The sequence below is a fragment of the Corvus brachyrhynchos genome, unplaced genomic scaffold (assembly GCF_000691975.1).
Source record: "Corvus brachyrhynchos isolate BGI_N302 unplaced genomic scaffold, ASM69197v1 scaffold266, whole genome shotgun sequence".
NCBI classification, from domain to species: Eukaryota; Metazoa; Chordata; class Aves; order Passeriformes; family Corvidae; genus Corvus; species Corvus brachyrhynchos.
Window position 1 is genome coordinate 1667013 of NW_008238633.1, and position 16016 is coordinate 1683028.

The 16016-nt window shown below is 43.6% G+C and overlaps 2 protein-coding genes across 2 annotated transcripts in view; both read left to right on the top strand.

Moving 5' to 3' along the window:
• The first annotated feature begins 6898 nt into the window (after nt 1-6898).
• GP9 (glycoprotein IX platelet) lies at nt 6899-9391 on the top strand. Its single transcript, XM_017737292.1, is given in 2 exon segments — nt 6899-6969; nt 6972-9391. Coding segments are annotated over 2 exon segments (471 nt in total). The 3' UTR covers nt 7372-9391.
• A 3544-nt stretch (nt 9392-12935) lies between these two features.
• RAB43 (RAB43, member RAS oncogene family) overlaps nt 12936-16016 on the top strand; it is an 18427-nt gene continuing 15346 nt past the window's right edge. The window contains exon 1 of the mRNA XM_017737288.1: nt 12936-13035. Within this exon, the coding sequence (XP_017592777.1) occupies nt 12936-13035 (100 nt within the window). The remainder of the gene's footprint in view (nt 13036-16016) is intronic.

Below are 16016 nucleotides of genomic sequence, written 5' to 3' on the forward strand. Positions count from 1 at the left end.
CCTGAATGAAAGTCCTGACCAATGGGGCATCCACCTCAACTTTACATCCACCAGTTTAAATCTGCTTTTGAATAAAGTATAAGTTATCTAAATCAAATCAAACAACTCCAATCTGAAATAATTAGATCGTTAAAATTATCTTCTTACTGTTTCAAATATTTTAAAATACTTCTACCTCTCACTCACTTAATGCCAGTCTGGTTTAGATTTCCTCTTACCTGTGGTTTACATGGGGGGGCTTTAGGGTTAAAGCACAGTAAACATCCTTTAAAATATCTATCTGTATAGAAATGCAACTTATTTAGACAGATTTTTCCTTCTCATCAAGAACTACATACCTATAGAATTATGATAAATGCTACAATCATTTTAAAAAGCTTCTGATTTTCAGTATTTCCCTTTTGCAACTCAAAACTTCAAATTCAGACTTCCAGTAAGAACATTGACCTTCACCTCATCTAATAAATGTGAATCTCCAGCACTTCTGATCAAAGAAAGTTGTATAGATTCTTACATGCTAAAATATAGTAAAAAAAAAAAAAAAAAGGAGAAAGAAAGTAGCAGACAAGCTGTAATTTAAAATCAACCTAAGAAATTTTTCACAGGGTTAATGAAAGAGCCAAAATCTTTGGCTTGCCTTTCTAACCAAGGGAAACACAATCACTGTTATTAAAGAAAAAAAAAAAAGTAAAGCTGACAGCTTTTCTGTAGTCATGAACCCTGAGCACTGTCCTTCAGCTGGAGCAGCTGAGGGGGCACAAACAGCCAAGGAAGAGGCAATGACTGAGCGATTTCAGAGCTGTGCATAGGGAGAGCTGCTGAGTAGAGAGGACAGAGAAGTTTCCTCTCATTCCAGGCTCTGGTTTCCCCACTAGAGACAGAGCTTCTATGGCTGTGCTGTGCCTGTCAGTGTGGAGAGAATGCCACCATGAGTGGCACTGCAGGACAACATCCAACCACCAGGATTTATCAAAACTGAGGAGGAAATAAATTGTAAATGACGTCCAACCAGCTCCATCGAATGTAGGAAGTTTCCCTGAACACAGGCATCAACACTGGGCTAGAGATGCCAAATGAGGGCAAAGAGATCATTAGATAATGCAGGAAGAGGCTTGCAGCATCTTTTAATGAATGTGCAATTCTCCTCAGAGGAACTGCTGCTTATTTATACCCTGCTGTAAGTGACCATGTGATTAATTCAGCTGCCAGCTTGATAAAACTGACTCTCCAAACTGTTTGTATATCAGCATGCAGTGATAGGAAATAATAGGATTAGCACAGCAGCATTTTCAGCTCTTGAGATTTTATCGCGGGTCCCACTATATAAAGGATTTCCTTCAGAACCCAAGGCACATGATCAGCTTTCATTAGCAATCTGTAGCCTTAAGGACCAGGAGCAGAACTTGGCAAAATGTGAACTTTAATGGCTCAAAGTATCAAGCCCATCAAAAGAAAAAAGAAAAAAATTAAATATCCTAGATTGCTTTGAAATGCCAATACTATGGTTTTGAGGATGCAGTGCAAGAACTGCACACTGGGGTTGGCAATAATGTTATCTCACATCCTGCAGCAAACTCTGTGTGGTTGCAGAGTTGCAGATGGCTCAGGACTGTCCTCCCAGCCCCACGACATCTCTGCACTCTGACATCTCCTCATGGGGCAGCTGGGCTGGGCATTCCCGACAGTCCGGCTGCTGGGCAGCAGTAATTCAGCAGAACAGGATTCGACCTGTCTGCATTCTGGGGCTCTCCGTGTGTGATCAGGGGTCTGGGCAAACTCTCCTGCAGTTCACTGTGCACAACAAACAGCTGGGCACATCTGCAAGGGTGTAAATACAGCTTTAGTGGGGCAGGAGCAATGGGGCTGGAGCTGCTCTCACTGGGGAAAGTGAATTCACCACTGGATATACATCCAGAGTCAAATGGTTTATTTCAAAACCCATGAAGCCACAGCTTTGTAAAGGACACTATAAAAATAACCATTTTGTCAGTTATAGACAGTGAGGGGAATTCTACAGCGAGTTCCCATGGTAAACTCGTCTCCTGGGCTTTCCCAATGTGGTCCTTTACGTCAGGCACTAATTAATGTCTAATTGATCTTTCCAAGAAGAACTGATCAGTGTGGCCATAAAGTTCAACGCCCTACCTTCTACATTTCCAGCTCTTCAAGCAGAAAATAGCAGAGCTTTAGCTAAAGGGGTTGAAGGCTGATTTTTTTTGTCACCACACTCCTTAAACAAGGACGACACCACAACACTCAGTGCTGAATAATCTCATGCATTTCACAATCCTACTACAGCTGCTATGCAATAAATTGGTAAAGATGCTTAAACATCTTTTGCAGGCTTGCCTGAATAGCTGGCAGAGCGTTGGAACAAGGTACATTCATGGATAGCTCTTTGTCACACTGGGAATTCAACAAACAATGGCCCAAACAGCCGGATGAGAGCAGCGAAACAATCAGGGACTGAGGATACCACATCCAACCATTCATACCAGGAGAGGAGGGGCTGTTTTGGACTGTCTTTAGTCTGGTCCAAGCACTGAACCTCCATTAGCACCATTCACAGGTGTTTCCAGAGTGAATATTGCAATTTAATTTAATATAAAAGGCATTCATGGAAAATAGAGAGCAGGAGATTTGCTCTGAAAGCTCAATCCCAATCCTAAATAAAACATTCCCATGAATGCAGTGCTGTGTTGTGTCTGACTGCAGCACTGTATTGTATCTTTAATGACGGTGACTGTGCATAAAGAGCTAGAAAAAGAGCTGCTTTTCCTTAGAGCAAAGCAAGCAAGGCAGAGAGGGGCACAGAGCCTCCAGTTTGCCCAGCCCAGGACAGTGTGAATCCAAACTGACCATGAATATTTTCATTACCAGGCTCAAAACCCTCCAAGTTCCATAAAACACGAACAGGTGCTTTTAGCCATCTGATTTAGAACAGATCACTTAATACACACATTGTGTACCTCGGCTATATTTGTATCTTGGAGACAATGGAAAATAATATCTGAAAAAGAACACAACATTTCGTTCTTTCAGGCAATTCTTTTGAACCGAGAAATTATAGCTTAAGGGGTGATTCAGTGGTGCTCAGCATTTAAGAACAAAATAACTTGGATGACACCTAGTGGGAAAATAAGCAATCACTGGGTGCAGCTCTGAATGGGGAAAACGGCAAAGAGGAGGAAGTTCTCCATGAGAACAGGCGGGAGGAGAGAGAATTTCTTGAATAAATGGGTGGAGTACAATTTAGGAGAAGAATTTCCTAAATGACAAGACTTTATCTGCCTGTGGAATAATTTGAGGGAATGGGATTTTTGATTTGACAGAGGCAAAGCTACATTAGGCAAAACCATGATAAATGTGCGGCAGGAAAGAATATGGACAGGAGGAAACTCTGAGTCCTCCTGGGTATAAATACTCAGAAGGCTTTGGCCAGTTCTGCAGAGTGAAGTAGGTAAAAGGAACATTTCGGCCCTTGGGCAACACTAACCCCTGGTTTGAGAGAAACCACAGTTTTTCTTTAATTCCTCTCTGCCAGCAATATTCCTTGACATGAGAATGAATTTCATGATTGATCTTTTTTTATCCCTCTTCTCGATTATTTGTATAATTCATTAATTACCAGTGACTCACATCCAGTTACAAAGATCTATTTTGGTTAGTCTGCTCTCACCAGGCTCTTTCAAAGTACAAAAGAACAGACTGAATCAAGGTGAGAGATTTTAAATGAGGAGCACTTCTACTGCCCATTGACAGTGTGAGTGGCCAGTTTTTTCTGCATTGGAAATGGAAACAGTGCTTGAGAAAACTTCTGCCTTTCTAGGTCAAGAACAGGTCATTGACAGCAATAAATGACTGTAACTTCTTAAAAGTGACTAGAAAAGATAATGGCATCTTCTGCCTGAATTTGCTCTCAGCAGGTCACGCGTTTGATCTGCACATTTATCTCCAGCTTGCAGCTTTTATTCTTAACCACAAGGAAAGCAGTAATCTCCCCTCAGCCCTTTTCCTCCCTGAATAAGCAGGCACGGCCCCCACGGAACTCACTGGAAAAGTCAAGGCCTCCAAAGAAAGCCAATCCAGAGAAAGGGGCTTTCAGGGGGTGAGGTGAGGGGAGAGGGGCTGTTTGGGAAACAGAGTGTCCAGAAATCCCTCTCCACTGAGAGGAGGCAGAGCCTCTCCCGTTCACAAAAACTTCAAATGGATTCTCTCTGTGGAAAAAATACTTTCATACCCTAACAAGATTATAGCAGATTATAACTTCTTTTTTTTTTTTCAAATTGGGTCTTAATAAATCCTCTTAAATGAAGAATCCTCATTTGGCCTACAAAAAGCTATAGTCCTAAAATCATAAAGGCAAATGCCTGGTGCTTCTGCCAGATATTCCCTGCACATCCTCCCCTCCACAGGGAGCTGGAGCACTGGCCAGGGCCCCATCGTGTGGGACAGGTCTGGGGACTCAGCATGAGCAGCCACCTCTGCCACCAGCGGGGACACCTGGAGGAACGTGGGACCAACTTTGTGAGGATAGCACAGAGTCTGAGTGGGTTCTGGGGGATTCCAAATGTCCAGCACCTGTTCCAACGCAAAAGGACACAGCATTTGATCTCATTCTGTAACAGGAAGGTTTTGATTCTGTGTGGCAGCGTTCCTCAAGACACATGGCACAGATCGGGTGGGCACAGGGGGCAGACAGACATTCATGAAATCCATGGCCTCGGGATGTACTTTCCAAAAGCAGTGAAACAATCCCGAAGATAGAAGGACCTCCCTGTTATCAGCAGTCCACTCACAGGTCCAGCCATTCAACATCTGACAGGCAGATGAGCCACTCGCTCCAACAAGGGAGGAATCGCTCTCCTCAACTCATTGAAAAGATCAAAATTCCAACGGGGTTTGAAGTATTTTTGTCTTTTCCCCTGGCACTGTCTGAATTGCCTTTTCAAATGCTAAAGAGCAGAGATACACACTGAGGCATTTTCTTAAGGAAGCTCCTGCTAACTCATTAGACCCAATGAAGAAAAGCTCTTTAAAAATAAGTAAGAATTAGACAACAAGAGCTGCTATCAGAACAATTTATACATCAGAAACTTCCTGTCCTCCCAGGAACACCATGTTACAAAGAAAGGACAGCTCAGAAACACAGCTCTGCTGCACATCTGCAACATCAAAACCTCACCTAGGCTTTGTTTCCAAAACCAGAACAGACTCCAAGCCTGTCCCCAAAACAACACTATACAGAGCTGGCCTGAACAGATTTTATTTAAGCAGTGAGAAGTCAGATATCAAACAAACCTGGCTGACTAATACAGAAAAACTCAATTTCACAGTTTAACTTCAGCTCCCTCATCCGCTGACGCTTGTGTTTGTCAGCACCTCAGGCCCAAACTAACTTTTATACCTGGAGATTTTTACAACTGAGTTAAAAAACCCCACTTAATTTCAGATGAGTTTTTCCAGATACTGTCAGATGCAATAGGAAAAAATACATTAGGAATAAACCAAAAATCCCAAAGCATTTCCTCTTGTCTGCAGCAAACACAAGGCCCTCCCCGAGCACTGTCTGCCACGGCACAACCATAAACAGCAGCTTCCTCTGGGATGCTGTCCTATCCTGCACAGGAAAAAGCTCATCTTCTCTGCCACACTTCCTTGGTGACTCTTTGAGCAGCCAGCCTGCACTGCCATCCACGCTCCAGCACTTCACCAAGCACAGGGAAAGGGATCAAGAAGGATCAAACAGGGTAAGTGTCAGCCAGTCACCTCCCCAACCCTCCCTTCTGCATTTTTGCCACAGTTTGTGTTTCTGTTTGAGTTTGCGTTTCTTGCTGTTTCTATATTAAATCAGAAGAGATCATCTTTTCCATAAATATCACTTAACTTTTTTTAGCCAGATGACATAGTCTGTCCTTTTAAGATGTTTACTTTGGAAAAAAAGCCCCAGTAGTTTTCTTGAAAAATCACAGATGAGTATCTGGATTCAGAGCAAAGATACTCAGAATAACTCACTGACAAAGACATAGGAGGTGGTTAAGATGAGTATTTCAGCTTCAGAAAGGAAGAGTATTTTCAGGCATTTACAATTATTCAATCCCTTAAGCTTCATTTTGAAAGCTGATTTCAACACACAGTTTTAACACTCGATCTATGAAGACATGGAAACGGAAGAAAAGCCTTTGCCTGAAACTAACGTGGTTTTTCCTGTCATCTCCTGGTGACATTCCGTCCCAGAATTTTGATAATTAATATTTCTTGTACAATTATCAAGGCAAAGCAATGAACCAGAGAGGGAGGGGAAGACCTGTGCTCTGTCTTCAGCGTTTGTGCTGAAGTCGGGGAGAGTGGTTCTGTGGGGCACACAGAAAACGACAGATTTTATTCCAAAAACCTCAACCTGGGGAAGCAATAACTGCTGTGGTTCTCTGAGGGTACCGACCCCCACTTAGGTGTCATTTTGTGTTGGAATTGTAAAAGGAGAGCCCAGGGATCCCGGCGGAGGGAGGAATGCAGTCCAAAACCAATATGGTTGATAAGCACAAAACTCAGTTTATTAGCAATCCAGAGGCACTTATATAGTATACCAGCTTGTTAACTCCTGAGTGGCTTAAAGCTTATCACAGCACATTTCTACTTCTACATAATTGGACTTACATTGGCAAGCTTCCTGGTCAGCACATCTTATCTGCACAGCTGCACATCCTTCAAACTCCCTTCTTCTTCTCAGGCTTGTTTCTCACACCAGTGCTTTCTCATGCAGGCAGTTTCTCACACAAACCTTTGCTTGCAGGCCTTTTGCTTGTACAGTTCTTTTATAGATCCCACAATTCTATCAATGATCCATGCCCCGGATCCTTTAATAATTGCAACAATTTTGTTGTCTGTGCAGCTGGCGATGGAGCTGCTGGCCGTGCTGGGCTGTGCCCTGTGGGTGCTGCTGCCGGGGGTCCTGCCTGAGGAGTGTCCATCCCCCTGTGGCTGCACGTCCTGGACAGCCTGGGCCGCCTGCAGGAGCTGGAGCTCTGGGACAACCCCTGGCACTGCGACTGCCACATCCTGTACCTCAAGCTGTGGCTGGAGGATTTCTCCGCGCCCGCGCTCGCCCGGCTCAGGTGCGCCAGTCCCGCTCACCTGAGGATGAAGCCCCTGGGGCAGCTGACGGGGAATGAGCTGGGGGGTTGTATGACGCTTCTCCCAACCAAGTGTCTTCAGTTCTTCTGGCGAGACCTCGTTTTAATTGCTGGAGTGATAATTACTCTTATTTTAGTAGCATTGGCTCTGAAATTCTCCAAGAAGCTGGTCTGCCAGCTCACCCTCGGGGGCCGGCGGCTGAGGAGGCACATCTCCAAAACGCACAAGACACAGTGAGCTGTTCCCTGCCACCAGCCTGACAGGAACATCAAACTCCTCTGCAACGAAAAAGCAACTGCACTGGTAACACTGGTTTGAATAATCAACGCTGCAAAGGCTCAAAGTCCAGGTCTCAAAGCAAAATTGTGTCTCCACATCTGTGTGGTCATTTGGATCCCCTGAGCAGGAACACTCCTCATTTCTCTAGCTTTATTCTACATTAATAACATCTGCAGGAGAAAATTTCAAATTAACAGGTAGGAATGTAGTGGTGTAAACATGGAGATAATTTTAGAATATTTCCTCTGCACTGAGCTTTTCAATTTTTTAGAGGACAACCACCGTTCTGTATGAATGCAGAATATTGCAGAAGAAATGCACCCTGCCATCTCTCATGGAATTTCCTAAATGATATTTCTTGTTTCCCCAAAATGAAATAAATCATTAACACTAAAAGCTTATCACTCTCTTCTGTGCCTACAAACTAGATATGCATAGAACAGTAACCTGCTTTACTGCATGGCTTCAATGGTACAGATATTTTTAAAATGAGCAATCAGCAAACATTTCTGCTTACACCAACCAGCACATTAAATAAGATGCACAGAATACAGGAAAAAATATTGAGAGAATGTGCTTTTCTGTCCTTGTAAGGGGAAAGAGGAGGGAATCTCTTCCAAGGCAGTAGTTCACATTTTACTAAAACAGCATTGTGTTTATCACTTTTCATCCGCTTGGGCTTTATTTAAAAAAAAACCCTCTGCAAAGGTGTCAGCTGGAACTGCTAAATGAGGGCTCAAAAGCAACACTCAGCGTTTATCTGGCAGGGCCACTGTGTCATGCTTAAGCCACACACTCCATCAAATGGCATAAATAACACCACTGTTGCTAACAACGTGCAAAGGCAGGAAAACAAGTCAGCTATCAAAATGAAACATGCAGGCAGCATTGCCAGAGTGGGTTTGGAACATCCCAGAAACCGTTACTGCATCCTTTTATGCAAGGGGCAAACCGTAAGTGCATCTGCTTTCATGGGCTGGGAGCACAGGGGAGACTGCTGGGATGGAGTGCAAACAAGAAGTTGTGAGGTTTGCTTCCACACTGGGCAAGAAAAGTCATCAGAGTCAGCATTACTGACCAAAGCCTCACTGCAGCACACGGGGAGATTTGTGTGAACAGCAATTCTGTGTGAACTGCAACTCAGTTAGTGGGAAGAATATTTGCAGGTTTCATTTATTAAATAGCACTGTACCTCAATCACCTTTTTGCCTTTAAACTCTCTGTATTTTGTGGACACTGTAGCTAACAGCATTGCTCAAGCTGAATGACTTCTGTTCAGCTTCCTGCCTGCTTTCTGCCAGGGTTTGGTTAGAGTTTATTCCAGGCCTGCTCTTTGAGCTCATGCACCAGAGCAGTTTGCAGGGCTTCATCATCACACAGTGCTGATCTCCTCTGTGCTAAAGGGCCACCATCCCAACAGAATGTGATTATTGTGACCAGTGTGCTAACAGTCAGCTCTGGAGCTCTGTGAAACACAAGGCAGCTCATTCCCTAAGGATCACCCTGTCTCAGCTCGGAGCAGGCTGAATAAAACAGCTCAGCTCTGCCCAGTAAAAGTGGCTCTGCCTTGTGGAGGCGAACTGTTTGGCTCTGCACCACTGATGTCATTCCTCTGGGTGCAGCCACTCTGGGGCTGACTGCTGAGGTCAGCTACAAACACTGTTTGCTGCACCAGAACTAGACAGAATTAAAGCACTTCTGCTCATTTACAAGACAGAAGAATTCTCAAATCCAGAAAGAAAACAACAGCACACTTGCTCTCGGGCAGCTGAGGTCACTGGAAGCTGGGGAGGAGCTGCCCAAGGGATGCCAAGGGTAGAGCTAAGCAGGGAAAAACAGTGGCATTGCCATGGACACCTGATATGCCTGCTTTTTTAAAAGATTTTTATTTTTAATGTAAAATACCTGCCTGCCACGCGCAGAGCAGTGGCAACTGCCAGCAGCTGCAATCCAAGTGCTGCTGCCAGGGAGGGCTGGACACCTGGATGGTGTAGGAAGTGACATGGCTTGGGGAATGGAGCCAGCTCGAGCCCTCCTGCCTTGGCAGCAGCATCTGCTTGCAAAAAAGAAGCACAAATGCATGTCTGGGATCTAAGTTATTTTAGAGGAGATGCTTATTCTGAGTAAAACTGCAATATTTTCACTAAAAAATACCTACCACTGGTGTGGATTCACTGAATTTGCTTGATTTCCACCCCGCCCCAGGTTCTAAGGATGTTGGTATTTAAAGAACATACATTTCTCATGTGTTTCAAATCCCACATCCTGCAGGTGAAGGTTAAATGATGAATGAGATCTAAATGTACTCGACAGTTTTTTTTCCCCCCCTCCAAAGCAAAGAGGAAGCAATCAGAAACCAGCATTTTGTTTCACCCTGGAGTCTCTCACACGCTTTGAGAAGCAGCCCAGCCCTTCCCAGGAGCTCTGGGCAGCTCCAGGAGGTGGATGCATGGCATTTTCCTGTTCTGACAGTCCTCTTTTATGTGTAAGTGTAGGAAGTAGTTCTGAATTTACACATCTCCATGAGCTCACATTCATATCTAACCTGGCAGGATTTTGACTGTAAACCTGTCCTAAGGTGTGCTCAGCAACCCATTTAAATTAATTCACACTAAATTCGTACTAGAGACTAAGCACAGCTTTGCTCTCAGGAACAAAATACATTGCAAAGGTAACGAGCTTGTTCTGTATTTATCATTTGGCTAAGCAGCTGTGCATTTAAGGATTCAGATTTAGTGCTCGCTTTCAAAGTATTTAACTATGCAGAAAATGACTAATTCAAAGTAAAATATTTCTTTCTGTTCAGTTAAACCTCAGCTACGTCATCAGACGTGTCACATAATGACAGTCATTTTCCATTTTAGCTGCACACCTTCTGCGTGCACTGCCCAGCTATGGAACTGCATTAATAGCTACCAGAGTGACTCATCCAATAAAAAAGAGAAAAACACACCCAAGACAAAGTTTCAAACAGCAGAAGACCAAGGATATTCCTAGCCTAATAGGACTAGAAAAAAAATAGGGATTCCCTCAGATGAACAGGAAGTTTCTTCCATTTTTGAACTAGTAAACATAAACTGTAAGAACTAAACACTAATTCAATGTACAAAATACATGCAGAATGCAGTGAAATAGGCTGGTCTGAGCTGCCACTCTTGTATTCTAAATCAATTAGCCAATACACATCCATTCTCATGCTGGCTTATGTTTAAGTGCACTCTTTGGGGAATTATTAAAATAGAATTTGAGGCTTTCACAAAACTGCTGTTGTTCCTGGATTCTTAAGGTCCACACACCTGCATGTCATGATTTATACCTGAATTACATGGTTTTACTTTCACTGCCAAGAGGTGAAATGCCTGCACTGAAATATTAACAATTCCTACCTAATGGCTCCTTTGGTGGTGCTAAGTTTCCTGTAGTGCTTAGTAAAGCTAAGTTTATCTCAGCAATGCAGTTTATCTCAATGCCTTTTCTCTCCAGAGCACAAAGCAATTTCCCACAGTGCTGTGGCTCTGTTGCTAGAACCCATGTAAATATTTTGCCATTACATTGACTCCAATGAAATTTAGATTACACTCAATAAAGGGGGGGTGACAACAAATTGCTCCAGTTGCATAATGGCCACATGGCTGCTATTTATACTGAGCTCCTGCCCAGGGGTAACTTGCTCCTGACTCCGAGTGCCTTCCCCAGAGCACTTCCCAATGTTTATCCCACTGATGTCACTGCAGCAGGTGCACAGCTACTGGCTGAGCTGGCATCTTCATTTTGGGTGAAAGAAATGGGATGTGCCTGACAGGAGTTTGTTCAGATTTCATTTGGCTTGGCTTGTTCGACCAGCGAGCATCGAGTTCTCTAACAATCTACAGTTATTAAAACTGAATGGTGCTGCTTTGCATCAAGACATTCCCTGGGAAAAGTGAATTGAAACCTCTTCCCTCAGAATAATATCAAGGAATAGGGCTACAGAAATACAGAACATTCATCTTAGTCCAAGGGGAAAAAATTCAAATGAAGGCCTTTCTTAAATGACCTTGATCTCTAGGGAAGGGAGTGTCGGCAGGGACGGATTGCAGCCTCCCTTTTCTCCCTGAGTCATTTCTCTTGTCTCCTCTTCAGGGGTCAAAAGGGTTTTACCTCTTAACTAATAATTTATTTCATGACAAGGATTCATAGATTGCCTCTTATGGCCACGGAGAAGGACTATGGAAAATGGCCACACCACCAAAGGTTGCCCTCAAGACAGCAGAGCACTTGGAAGTGAGGGTATTTTTGACTTCCCTGAGTTTGCAAGGACACTGCAAAACCCACTAATTTAATTTTCAGATGCACTTATCAACAGCTGAATTATGGAAAGGCTAAAACTAAACCAGCAGCAGTTACAGCCTGAAGGAAAGGGGCAGCCTCAGTCCGTGCAAGGACACAAACTGTGCTCAGCAAAAACTCCGAGCCCCGAAGGGATTCCTTTGCCTCCAGTCACTGCTTTGTCCGACTGCTCTGAAACTGGACCAACATTGGCACCTAGTGGCTGCTAAAACCCAACAGGGACAGAAGTTCCCTGAATTTGTCACCCTTTCCAAGAGCTCAGTATTGGGCTGTGGTAGAGCGATTTTCCAGACAAGCTGCCAAATACTGCCAGCTCCTTCCAGAGTCTCCGTACAGGTTTTCTGTCCTGAAGTGTCAGAAGGTGCAAGACATAAATTGCTTTCTATTGACAGAAACTTGGGGTTATTATAATTCTGGACACTGGGCAATACAACCTTCATTTGCTTTCTTCACTGGGATTAATCATTTTTAGACATGCCTGGAATTTTCTGCTGCTACAACTCCCGAAGTCACAGTTCAATATTTATTTTGAAACTTGACAGAAGTTTTATTTTTTCTGTTCTCCTAAAGTGATGATGAACTTCCATGTAAATTCAAATTAGACTAACAACTTTGTACTATGGCTTCATCCTATCAAAGTGCAATAAAATAAAATAAAATAAAATAAAAATATATATATTAAGTAAAACAAAATAATGAAACCAAATCCACTTATTCCCTGCCCCTGCACTCATGAAGGTGCAGCTCCAACCAAGGTGATGCAGGTCACCAAGGAGCTCAGGGAACTGCACAGATACCCAAAACAAGGGGATTGGCTGTGAGGATTGGCCATTGGGTTTAGTTTCATCAGCCACTCTTCAGTGTTTGAGACTGATTATCAGCTGTGTTTAAGAAATCAGTTCTGTAACTGGCATGGCTCTGAAGTGGTGTGTGTGTCCTCACAGTCTGTGAGATAAAACCCGTGCAACGACTGCCTTTCACCCTCTACAGAGCACAGACAAGGAAAAAGGATGGGTGACTAAGATTGATAAAAGCCCTTAGAAGCCAAGCAGAGGAGGATTTGCATTGCATTCATTCAGAAGATGATTAAGCTCTGTATATGAATATAGTATTTCAAATGACAAAGAGGCCACTCTCCACAACTGAGTAATCTGAAAGGAGCTGCAAAGAGCTTATGGCTTCTAACACTCAAAATGCGCAACTTGGAAAACTTCATGAATACAATTACAACTTTTATTTTATTCCCAGCTTGTTCTGAAACTTGGCTGATAACAAACCCGACACCCGCGCAGGGTAAGGAGCACGTCACACATGACAAAGTCACACACTTTGCTGAACAACTGCAGAACAGAAGCTGTTTCATTGCTAGGGGTCACCACGAGGGACACATTTTCAATTTTCCCATAGCAAGGGTAGACTCTGCTGGCTTACAAGGAGAAGTACTCAGCACAAATCCTCGGTTGGAGAAGTTCTGGGCTCTGATTTTTTCCCCATTTATTTGTCAGCAATTTCCTTATAGCTTGACAGTTCTGCTGCCTCTTGTGCTACTACAGCAACAGAACACCAGGCAGAGGCAACATTTCTGCTAGAGTAGGTCCAAGTGGCACCACTTTCTGAGATTCCAGGGGTCTTCCAAGTGCTGGGACCACTGCAGCTCTGAAGGACAAAGGGTTGAGTGGAAAGGAGCACACAAGGCTCTCCAGGAAAAACCTATTGTTCACATTTAAACACAATTCTCACCATTACCTCAAAGAGCATCTCCATCCACGTGCTGCCCCCCAGTTCCTGCTCACACAGAACACAGACATGGGAAAGAAAAGCTGCCAGCAGGGAAGCTGTGTTCCTGTACAGCAGGAACATCTGTTCACTGGTGACAGGCTTCAGAACACCCATCCATTTGTGTCAGCCTTTGTGAGTTAAAAGGTCCACGCCCCATCCACAGAGAGGACAAAATGTTGTCTCTCTTAACCAAAACCTACCCAGGGAAAGGCTGTACCACATAAAGAGCATTACCACATCAAATAACATGCCTGCATTGTAAATACAGGGACAAAATGTTGAAATTTGCTGGAAAATTTTATCTTGGAACACAGTACAAACAATGTGCAAGCCAGGCCATAACTCAAGTCATCTTGGTTTTCATGAACAGTTTTGGTGATTGTTCTACATTCCCACTGGAAGTTACTGGGAACAAATGCTTGCTGCTGCAGAGGGTTCAATAAATGTACTGTGTCCTCAGAGAGTTACAGAACTGACTTAGAACGCCTGCCCTCGGCTCCTTCAAACAGTGCTGCAGCAGAGCGGGGAACAGATTTTAGGATCTTCCTTGTGTTTTGTCCCTTTCATATGAGACCACTGCAGAAACTTATTTAGAAAGTCAGAACTTAATTAATTGCCTTTTTAACATCAAGTCTTCAGCAGCTGCTTTGAAACACAATCCAGTCCCACCTGCCCCAAAATCCAGTGTGGAAATTGCCAACAACCTGCACCCAGGGCTCTGCAGCCCAACCCATTTGGTGCAGTTGAAATTTCACTTCCCCTATTGAACTGAGAGGAAAGGAAACTGTGACTAAGGCCCGTTTAGGGGGTTTTCTACCAGGTTTTAGTGCTGTTTTCTAGGTACTACTAGAGCAGTACTAAAAGAGAGACTACTCCAGAGTGCTTCTAGCACTCTCTACTCTTCTCTGATGAATCAAGCCAAACTCTCAAATACAGCCAGATACAAACTGGAATTCACTCAAACCCATTTTGTTTTTCCTGATCTTTGCATGAAACAGGTGTTAACCCTGGTGGAGCCTGGGGATTAATCAAAGAAAACCAAGTATTTCAACACTCAAACCACTACTTAGAGCTTTCACGACGTGAGAGAACTCATCACAGATCCCTCACAGAAGCCTAACAGTATAATGTGACAATTTGCGGGTTTTGTTTGGGGAATTCTTTATTTTGAAAGCAGTTAAAGGCTCATGATGAAAAGCAGCAACAACAATAGCTCATAGAAAAATGTTTGCAATGATTTCTAGCAAGAATAATGAAATACCTGATTTATAATTATCTTCATAGAAGTAGCACCTTTAGTTTTCCATTAAAATGAGGTGATGCAATGAATTATAAATATTAAAAGCTGACATCTCTAGCACTGCTTCCTCCTAACTAACCTAAATTTCCTGAAGTGTTTTTCTCAGCTCTGAAAATATAATTAGCATGAAAGCATACAGACAGTGATGTCTTATTTCCTCTTTAACAGCTTTTCTTTCCTGGCTGATCAATATTTGAGGATTCAGTGGCTTAATTCAGAGTTGCAGGCTACCAGGAACAGAAGGCCTTTGGTCCAGCCTGATGGACTACTTAAACCTCTGCCCTTGGCTGGAAGGTTACCATGGATGACCAAAATATATATTCAGACTTGAAAAGGAATAATCATGGAGCCACCCAAAAATAGATTGATTTCAGAGGCAATTCAAGCCAAGCTGGCCTAGTTGGCTGTGCTGGCTCAAAGATAATCAGGTTGCTCTCCTCCTGCACAACTACCTACGGGACAATTTAACTCTCACTCTTTGCCATAAAACAGTTTCATTTCACAGTTTTATAACCTGAAACGATGAGGATGGAATTTAGCAAAATTTACCAAATCTTTGGTAAAAATAACAGAGTAACAAAATGTGCTCTGACAACATATTTAATTAGTAAAGCTTCTTTTTATTAGCATCTTGATTTACCGTGTAACCTAAGGGAGAGTACCTGTTAACGAGCACTTGGCTTTGTAGATAGCAGTTAAAACACAAATAATTCTGGACTCTTGAGACGCCCTTAACACATAGAACCAGTCTGTGGTGTAACGCAGTCACACACATACACGTGCATATGTCAGACACGTAGCAGGATGTTAACAGCTCTAAAGCCGTCTCTCAGCAGCACAGGACCTTGCAAGGGTGAAAAACCATAGCCCTGAGCCTTGGCCTGTGCCTATGGAAACAAACCACACCCAGCTCAGACCCGAAAACGAAAAGCCAGCAAGGCAAGTCAGCTGCACTTCCCGGAAGGCTGAATGGCAACTGCACCTGTTTATTTCTGTAAAGGGAACACACAAACCCAGGAAAACACAATGCAAAAATCCGTCACTCCAGCAAGGATGCGGACGAACACTGGCATGTGCAGGTCCTCGGCGATCAATGGCTCACCATCACCGCCAGAACCGCTACCGCTTCTTTGCCCACACACGATGCCTTGTGTTGGTTGGACCGCGACCCGCACAGACCCCGCGGGCACGGGGG